At 53.8% G+C, this 9,084-nt stretch overlaps 1 protein-coding gene across 1 annotated transcript; it reads right to left on the bottom strand.

The window, feature by feature from the left end:
* Window positions 1-945: 945 nt before the first annotated feature.
* Otub1 (OTU deubiquitinase, ubiquitin aldehyde binding 1) lies at window positions 946-8,830 on the bottom strand. The gene is made up of 7 exons (XM_059261832.1): window positions 8,404-8,830; window positions 6,444-6,505; window positions 6,103-6,201; window positions 1,956-2,074; window positions 1,669-1,753; window positions 1,359-1,553; window positions 946-1,227 (listed from the first exon to the last, which is right to left on the bottom strand). The coding sequence occupies exons 1-7, from the start codon at window positions 8,459-8,461 to the stop codon at window positions 1,030-1,032; spliced, it is 816 nt and encodes a 271-aa protein (XP_059117815.1). The 5' UTR covers window positions 8,462-8,830; the 3' UTR covers window positions 946-1,029.
* Between the last annotated feature and the right edge of the window lie 254 nt (window positions 8,831-9,084).

The raw sequence follows: 9,084 nt of genomic DNA, 5'->3' as shown, positions 1-9,084 counted from the left end.
CCCTTGGTGGGAATGCTGTCTTGGGCGCTGTCTTTGCTTCGAGAGGCTACAGGAGCCCTGGGTGAGGCAGGCGGGTGAGTGAGGCATTGGCTAGACAGCAGAGGCGGCGGCGGCGGCAGCATTTCACATTTATTGAGGGCCTGCCCCCAAGGAGCTCACAGCCTGGGCTGAGACCCCACAGGTGCTGGGGGTGGGGAGGAGAAGGCAGAGGCAGGTAATGCGGATACGTAATGCAGCTACGGAGGCAGGTAATGCAGCTATGGCCCAAGCAATGGGGTGAAAAGCAAGCAGAGGCAGGGCTCTGGGGACAGGAACAGGCAAGCCCTGCCTGGACACGAGCATTATGTTCCTCCCATACCAGCTCAGCTCCTCCTGGGACCCACTGAGGATGCACAGCACCTCCACCTACCTGGGCCAGCCTCCTCCCATAAACCTCTCATCTCAGGACTCCCTCAATCATGCAGACCCCTGGAGGTGGGCAGAAAGCTGTGATCTGGGGGCCCTGGTCAGAACAGCCAATCTATAACTCTAAGCAGCAGCTTTGAGGATGGGTGACCTGAGACCTCCAGCCAAGTTCCCAAGGAATTTCAAAAGTTCCCATGGAAACCCCTGGAAAGTCAAGGAGGAAAGGAGGCAGGCCTTGTGGATGGGTAGAAAGCAGAAATCCAAGGAACCTGGAGACTCAGCCCTCTCAAACTTCTCTTGGCAGAAATGCTTAGGGGTAGATAGGTGGGAAGCTAGGGACCCCCCTGGGGGAAGGGACAGCCAGACACACAGCAGCCAGCGGGCAGGTGGGGAACAGCAGCGGAGCAGGGAAACGCACACTCGGCTCACCACCAGCATCCCCTTTAATAAAACATGGAAGGTTGTGTGACAGGAAAAGGGAGAAGTGAATGAAATATGACCATTTACAACCACAAAACAAAACAAAACAAACACCCAAAACCAAACCCAAACCCAACCCCCTCTGTACATGTCTAGCGAGCGCCTGGCAGGGGAGGCAGGCAGGGCGCAGCAGGCCAGCCAGCCCTATTTGTAGAGGATATCGTAGTGTCCAGGCCGGTAGAGAAGGTAGACCTTGGGCTCGGAGCCCTCAGGGAAGACGTGTGGGTTGGTGGTGCCGCCCTCACCACGGTCCATGTACTCTACTTGGATGGACACGCTGAGGGCCTGGGCCAGGGCGATGATGTGGATATGGTCGCTCTCCTTGCACATGGGTTCCACCTCCTGCGGCACAGGGGCAGGTCAGGCCTGTCCCAAACCCCTCCCCCAGCCCCCCCCCTTTTCCCTGGCATGCCCCACCCTCAAACAAAAGAGAAAAGGAGGGTCCCAGGGCAGAGCGGAAGAGGAGGTGGCACCTGCTGGCAGAACTCCTTAACAGTCCGGCCACCCTCTATGAAGTGCTCGAAGAACTTGCTCTCGCGCTGCAGGTAGCCTGAGGTGAGCAGCCGCAGGTAGACCACAAGGTAGTCTGAGGTGCTCTGGTCATTGAAGGAGGCCAGCAGGTCGGCTACTGAGGTCTGCTTCTCCACCTGCTCAATAAGGTCCATGAACTGCCCCACCCAGGGACAAAAGGTAAAATGAGGAAAATGAGTGAGGAGAAGCCATCCTTCCACAGCCTACAGAGGCACCCTCCCTGCTGGCCCAGCCTGAGACAGCAGGGCTCACCGTGTTATGGAAGTCCTCGATTGTGAATTCAGTGAAGCCCTGGGACACCAGGTCCTCTTTACTCTTGGCAGACACAGCCTTGAACCTGTGGGTGGAAAGGGATGGGAGGCCAGCATGGGCTTCTCAGCCAGCAAAACAAGGGCCTAGCCAGCACAGTCCTGCCTAGACAAGACCACCCACCCAGTTCAAAGAGAAGCCTCCACCACCCCAGCTGACAGCCGTCCCTCAGAGGGCCTGCAGCCCCCAGCACCCCCAGCGCCCGCCCGCCCCCAGGCCCGCCCTCGTACCGCTGCAGCTCCTTGCTGTCGTCCAACAGCGCCTCCAAGTGGGAGAAGCCAAAGGCTCGGTAGAAGCAGTTGCCGTCGGGCCTGGTCTTCCGGATGTATGAGTACTTTTTGTGGAGGTCCTGCAGAAGAGCAGCCCAGTTTAACATGCAGCCAAGCCAGGGCCAGCCCAAGAAATGGCCAGGGCAGCAGCTGGCAAGTGAGCTCCAAGTTCCCCCCTCCAGGCTGCTGAATGAGGACACCACGGTCACACACTGGACAGAGCCGTCCCCTGGAGGCTGTGCACTGATGTGTCAACAGGTGCTGTGGTCACCAGCTGCTTGCTATGTGGGTGCTACTGGCTACAGAGCCATTTGCTCATAAAAACAGATGACCAAATCTGTCTTTGACTAATGTGGCTTTTCAGGTCTTTCAATCCAAGCAAGGCAAAGCAGGGAAACTGGACAGGCCACACTCCCGGCTGCCTGAGGTGCCTTTGCTCAGCAGGGCTCCAGCCACACAAATCAGCTCTCCCTACAGTCTGAGGGTAAACCAATCTCCTCATCCACTTTCACTTCCCAACCATGCTCCCCCAGCAGCAGCAGGGACCATCTCCTTCAGCCTTTTCACTTTCACTTCATTCTCCAAATGAAGCACATCCCCATGGCAGTGACTCCTAGCGCTACCTGGTAAGCAGGCCTCACTCACCCACCTGGACACCCCCTACTCCTGCTCTCTTCAGCCTGCTTCCTCCTTTCCCTGCTCCTTCCCAGGCTACCCCTCATCTTTCCCCATTCTAAAGGGCAGGGCTCCCACCAAACCACACAGTATCCTTTCTCAAGACACCTGCCAGATGACAACCCTCAGGCAATGCTCAGTAATGAGAGTCCCTTCACACTGAGAACATGGCCCTGACATCTGCCACTTAGCTACCCCAATACTCACCACCAGCTCACCTCCTCCTTCAGATTCAAGGACATGAATCTAGTTATATAGCTTATAGACCCCACAGGCACGTAAGATCCAGGTAGGTCTCCCAATAAAAACAGAAACTCCTATGGGAGGCTTTTGTCTGACCAAGGTCAAAAACAACCTGGAGCTGCTACAGCAAGGTCAAGGCAGCCCTCCCCAGCCCAGCCTCTGGAGGGTGACAACACTACACCCCATCTTTTCCTTTCCCTGCTCTCTCCCAGGATACTCCTCATCTTTCTCCATTCTAAAGGACAGGGCTCCTACCAAACCACACAGTATCCTTCCTCAAGACACCTGCCAGTTACAACACACCCAAACAGAGCTTCCTGCCTGAGGCCTGACGGAACTCCACCTCTTAGTCTGCAGATACAGTTCTTTCCTTTCATTTTGGTTTTGAGATGGGGTCTCACTTTGCAGACCAGGCTGGCCTTGAACTTGCAGCAATCTTCTGGCCTCAAGCTTCTGAGTGCCGAAATTCTAGGCCACCAAACCTAGACAAAGTTCTGCCTTTGGTGGGCAGTGGTGGCCTTTAATATCAGTGCTTCGGAGGTAGAGGCAGGCAGATCTCTGAGTTCCTGAGTTCGAGGCCAGCCTGGTCTACAGAGCAAGTTCCAAGGACAGGCAGAGCTACACAGAGAAACCTTGCCTCAAAAAACAAAAACAGCCGTGCGGTGGTGGCCCACTCCTTTAGCCACAGCACTCGGGAGGCAGAGCTAGGCGGATCTCTGTGAGTTTGAGGCCAGCCTGGTCTACAGAGCAAGATCCAGGACAGGCTCCAAAACTACACAGAGAAACCCTGTTCTTGAAAAAACAAAAACAAAAACAAACAAACAAGTTCCATGCTCTGCCTCCTCTATACCTTACTGTCCCAGACAGCTCCACTGCCACAGCTAGGTTACACCAACCTGCTCTACACCCAGGCTTTGAACCACAGTCTCACACATGACTCATTTCTCCCCAACATATCCACCCAACAGTATATCCCTTAGGCTCTTCCTTCAACACAGCCCACTACTGGTCCGTCACATCTGCTTCCTGTTCTACTGCTAAAGGCCTCACTACTTCCTCTGCCTCCACTTCTCCCCTACAGCCTATTCTTACCCCTGAAACAACAGTGCCCTTACAGACAAGCCCTGTTCCTCCCTGCATCCTTGCAAGCACTCACACTCTCCCAGGCCAAACTGTCTTTCAGGATGGTCTCTACTTGCCCAGATGTCCCCTTCTTAAACCACCTCAGCTCCCATGACTCCTGGATGCCTTGTCATTTGTAATCTTGCTTCTGTCCATCAAATACACCTTTTCAGGAAGTTCTTAACCATTACCCTATTGAAAATGCAAACTCTCCCATTCCTTCACTTCTCTCCACAGTACTAACCAACTCCAACAACCCAACTGTGTGTGTGGTGTGGGGGTGGGTGGGGTGGTACAGCGCTGAGACAGCGGTTTTTGCTGAGACAGCGGTTTTTGCGATATGTAGCCCAGGCTGGCCCTGATCCTCCTGCCTCATTCTCTCTCTACCACACATCCCTTTAGGTTTGTATCTGTCTTGCACTGTCCCCTGTAAGCATCACAGAAGCAGGACTGTGTTTCAGTCCCCAGTACCTGCAAGTATCTCCAGCGCCTGGGGCAGAGCACCTGCCTGGTAAATGTAACAGGACCACTGCACAGAGACTGCGGAGAGTCCAGCCACTCTGCTCTCTAAGCTCCCTGGGCACATAAGTCAGGTACCCTGTGGAATGCTCATGTCCACTTCCTCACATCCTCAGAGTCCATTCCACAGGAGCCAAGCACATACCCCAGCCTGGCTCTACCGTTACCACCCAGGAAGAACAGGAGGACTTGGGCACAGTACACAGAATGGAAGTTTAGGGGTGCTGAAGTACATTGCTGCCAACAGCTCTCTTCAAACATTTAAACATTTTGCTAAATGACTCAATGACAGGAAGAACCTGAGGATCATCCTGTTGGTTTTACAAGGGCAGCCTAGTAGGACAATTGGCCCTGGACGGGGCACCATTCTGCTAACTGGCCACAAGGGAGAGGAAAAGTCTACTGCTTTCTAAGCCCTTGCTGAGCAGCATCAGCAGTGAGTTCAACATCTTCTCTGAACTTGCCCCACAGGCAGAAAATAACTCTAGCTTGAGGTCACACAACTGGAAAGCAAAGACCTAAAAAAAGTCAGGGCCTTATTGTCCTCACATGTATTTTGGAGAAATCCCAAACCCCTCAGCAGGGGGGGTATGATCAGGTCACAAACTAGGTACAGCTGACCTAGGCTGAAGAGGGGTTACTTAGCACATACATTTCCCCCAGGTGCTAAGGACAGACCTTAAGGCCTTGCAAACACTAGGCTCATGCTACTACTGACACAGCTGTACCCCAGCCCTACACATTTTAAGTTCTCATTAGCTACCAAATATTCCGTCAGGAAAGCTCGTGAATTCTGGCTTCTCTGAGAACAGAGGAGTAACTGCAGACACTGGTTACCATGCCTGTTTTTGTGAGACGGTGCCCTCCCAGTTAACTTCTTGGCAGCTTCACTCACTGGGTTACCTGCTTGCCCCCTGAAGTAGAGGATATATATACTCCCACGATCTTTAGAGGAAGACTGAGTATACCATTTCCTAACACCTCAGGCTGTCTACTAAATACTGTTTTCATACCAGGGTCACAATTCAACCTCCACTGCTCCCAGCCTTTGGGGCGGCTGGTAAAGAAGAAACCTGCCTCAGTTTGAATGATCTAACAGGGACACACATAAGGGGCCTGTACTCCACAAATATCCAACCAACAGACTGTGGGACAGGTCTCTGTGTAACCCATCTACCCATCCCAACACCAGCAAGTGTGGCCCATGGCTGGGTACTGAGTAGTCAGTGCCCACCCAGTCTGCACCTGGTCCCACCTGGGCATCACCTACCTCAACCTTACAGCCACCCTACAGGCAGATGCTTTCACTGTCCCTATTTTACAGATGAGGACACCCAGGGCTCAGAGACACTGAAGGACCTGTCAAGAAGACAGCTGCTGAGTGGCAATCTGATGTGAATGGAGGTCTCAGTCCAGAGGCTGCACACTTCAAGAACTAGCAATGAGAGGTATGTCCCGTCCCTCCCAACACCCTACCCTCACAAAGATTAGGCCTGGCAAAAAGCAGGGCTGAAACAGGCTTCCTTCTCCCCTCTGGCCAGGATCCCACCTTGATCTTCTGTTGATAGATGTTGTCATCCTCAGCATACTCCTTGTATAGGACGGAGAGTTCCAGCCGCTCTGACACCAGAGGATTCTGCACAGCAATCTGCAGGAGGCAGGGATCCATCATGCTCTGCCAAGGAGGTTGAGTAACCCATGCCTAACACCTACGAAAGGGGTTCTGGGCTGGTCATTCAGTGGTACAGCAACCCCCATAAAAGCATGGAGTGCCTAGCATAGACTGGAGGGGGAGGGCTTCAAAATAGGCACTAGGCCTCAGGCCCTGACTATACATCCCCACCATGAAGTCCTCAGCTACTGCTTCCCCAACCTTCTCCAGCCCCTCACCTCTTGCTGAATTCGGTCTTGCTGAGCCATAATAGCTTCATCATAGGCCAGACAGTTAACACCTAGAAAAAGAAGAAGAAAAAAAAGAAGTGCCGAGCAAGGGTAACTGTGGGGCCTGGCTATCTCTATGGCAGGCAGTTTTGGCAGAACAGGTTTGGAATCTGGAGCCCCATGTCTTATACTCCATTGTGTAATCTTGGCAAAGTCCTTCCTCTTTAGGTTTTTCAATTTCTCATCTTTTGGAGAAGGTAGTTGGGTATGGTGTTATTCGGAAGGCTAAGGCAGGAAGACCAAAAGTTCAAGGCTGCTGGAGCTACATAGAGCCATTCTCCATAAAATAAAAATAAAAAAGAGGGCAGTTGAGCATCACAGTGCAGGGATCTAAGTCCTAGTACTTACAGACCAGACCAGACGGATCAAGAAGCCTAGGAGTTAGAGATCAGCCTTGGAAATACCGCAAGGCCTTATCTTGGAAGAAAAGAAAATAGGGCTAGGGGGTGAGGCTCAGTGGTAAAAGATATACTTGTCCTGCAGGTGTGAGGCCATGGCTTCTATTTCTAGCAACTCAAAAAAAAAAAAAAAAAAGTAAATAAAAAATAAAGTGACAGAATAAAGATCCCCGTCAAGGCGCCCTCCAGCTCTGCTATTCCTTCCTCCCTGCTTTCTAACAGTACTGTGTAGCATTCTGGGAATGTTCTGGGGAAGAGTCTCTCGGGGAAAGCAAGATCAGGGGGGTGGAGCCCTAGGTGAATGAGAGCATCTTGTGAGCATGCACTTTACTGGGACACACCCTTTATCCTTCTGTGGTCCTGTGCATTGTTAATGGTGCTTAGTTTCCAAATGACAAATGCAAAGAGGTGACTCCATCTTGCCCAAGGTCAAAAAACCAAAGAAGAGCTGTGGGCAAGCCCACATTTGTACAATTCCTGTCTGGATTCCTGGCAATGTCACTTGCCAGTGCACTGCAAGGCCCTCTTCCCCTCACCTGTAGAATGGATTAATGCCAACACCTTGCTCCCATCATCAAAATATGCTGGGATTCTGACAGCAGCGAGTAATACCTAAGCACTCTGTAGTGTCATCCCTGGATTTGGGAAGTTCTTCCTATGGACCCTACTCTAAGCAATCGTTGGATAGGGGTCAGGAGATACTAATTCTAGTCCCGGACTCTTCTTAAGATGTGTGATCGAGAACTATTTCTTTCTGCATACCTGGGTTTCCTAGTCCTCAGCCTCTAGACTAGAGTGTGGAGTTAGAGTAGGGTGTGCATGTGATGGATGACTTTTTAAAGTCAATCCTTTGGGACATGGTTATCCCAGGTTCTCTGCTGAGCCTATGTCCTACTACAGGGCTGACCCTCCCACTCTAGAGAATTAACTCAATCCCCAGAGCCCAAGTTCATGGTAGACATGGAGAGGGCGTGACCGGCTTTTTGTTTTTTTTTTTTAAGAACCAGAGAACTAGAAAAACAATGCCTGGATCTGCTCAAGGGGGCTGGAAGACCAGAACGAGCTCTAAAGAAGAGAACTGCCGGCAGCATCCCGAACGCCCCGCCGGGACTTCGTGCTTGGCAGCCCGGCGTCACTCAACGCCTTTCGGCAGCTCGGGTAAGGGCAGGCGGGCGACTCGGCCTGGGCCTAGGCCTCGGCTTGACTGCGAGAGCTCGGGCGGGCTGACTTTGGGAGCCCGCCGAGGCCGCGGGACGGGGAGAGGCGGGGCGGCTCAGGCCCCGCCCCAGGCGTGCCCGAGAGGCCGAGCGGCGGACCTGGCCGCCCCGCCCGGCCGGGGGTCGCCGCGGCCCTGCTTCCATTGTGAGGGGGAGGGGAGAAGAGGCGGCTGAGAGCTCGGCGGCACGCTGCGCCCGGTGCCCGGCGGCCCTGCCTCCCGGAGCTCCTCGGGAACAGCCGGCCGAGCCTCGCCCCCGCCAGCCCGGGCAGGACATCCTTCCCTCGGTCCGTACCTTCGGAGTCGCTGCCCAGCGGCTCCTGCTTCTGCTGCTGAGGCTCCTCCGCCGCCATCTTTAAACAGCGCCGCACTGCCGACCGCTTCCGGGTTATCAATCGCCCTCCTCCCGGAAGGGAGCCCCTCCTCGTGGCCCCTCCTTCGCAACGCCCCTAGCAACAGGCTCCTCTGGCGGTTGTCAGGGGCTGGGCAGCTCCTGCGGCCCTGGTAAGCATCGGCCCGAGGCCTCAGGAGAGGCGAGTGGCCCCGGCGCGCGCCCCCACATCCCCACTGTCCTTGAAGGTCATGAGGCGCTAAGGGCCTCCTCGAGTCACTTCTGTTTTCGGTCTACTGGAGTTTGAAACGCAGGTTGTGTAACTGAGATAAGGAGCAAGATGGAATTAAAGTCGTTGAAGGCAACATCCCTGCTGCGCGTGCACTCGCGGTACGCGACCGTAGCTGCAGTGCGGCGCGGAGCCACTGCGAGACAGGAAGTGGTGCCAACATCCTGATGCCCTTCAGAGCCCCTAAATCGCGGCCTCTCGCCCCTCACCGCTGAGCTATTCTCTGCAGGTTTTGGAGACCTGTTTCCAGCAAGAGAGTATCTTCCCTTGATGTCAAACCAAAAGCTTCGACCTAACTTTGGGCTCTATGTCTTTCTGGTTGAGAAAGCAGAGCCATTGAAAGCATGGTCTTAAAT

The sequence above is a fragment of the Peromyscus eremicus genome, chromosome 1 (assembly GCF_949786415.1).
Source record: "Peromyscus eremicus chromosome 1, PerEre_H2_v1, whole genome shotgun sequence".
In the NCBI taxonomy this organism is placed as follows: domain Eukaryota; kingdom Metazoa; phylum Chordata; class Mammalia; order Rodentia; family Cricetidae; genus Peromyscus; species Peromyscus eremicus.
Note: the sequence above shows the minus strand (reverse complement) of the source record. Positions and strands in the feature narration are given on the sequence as shown.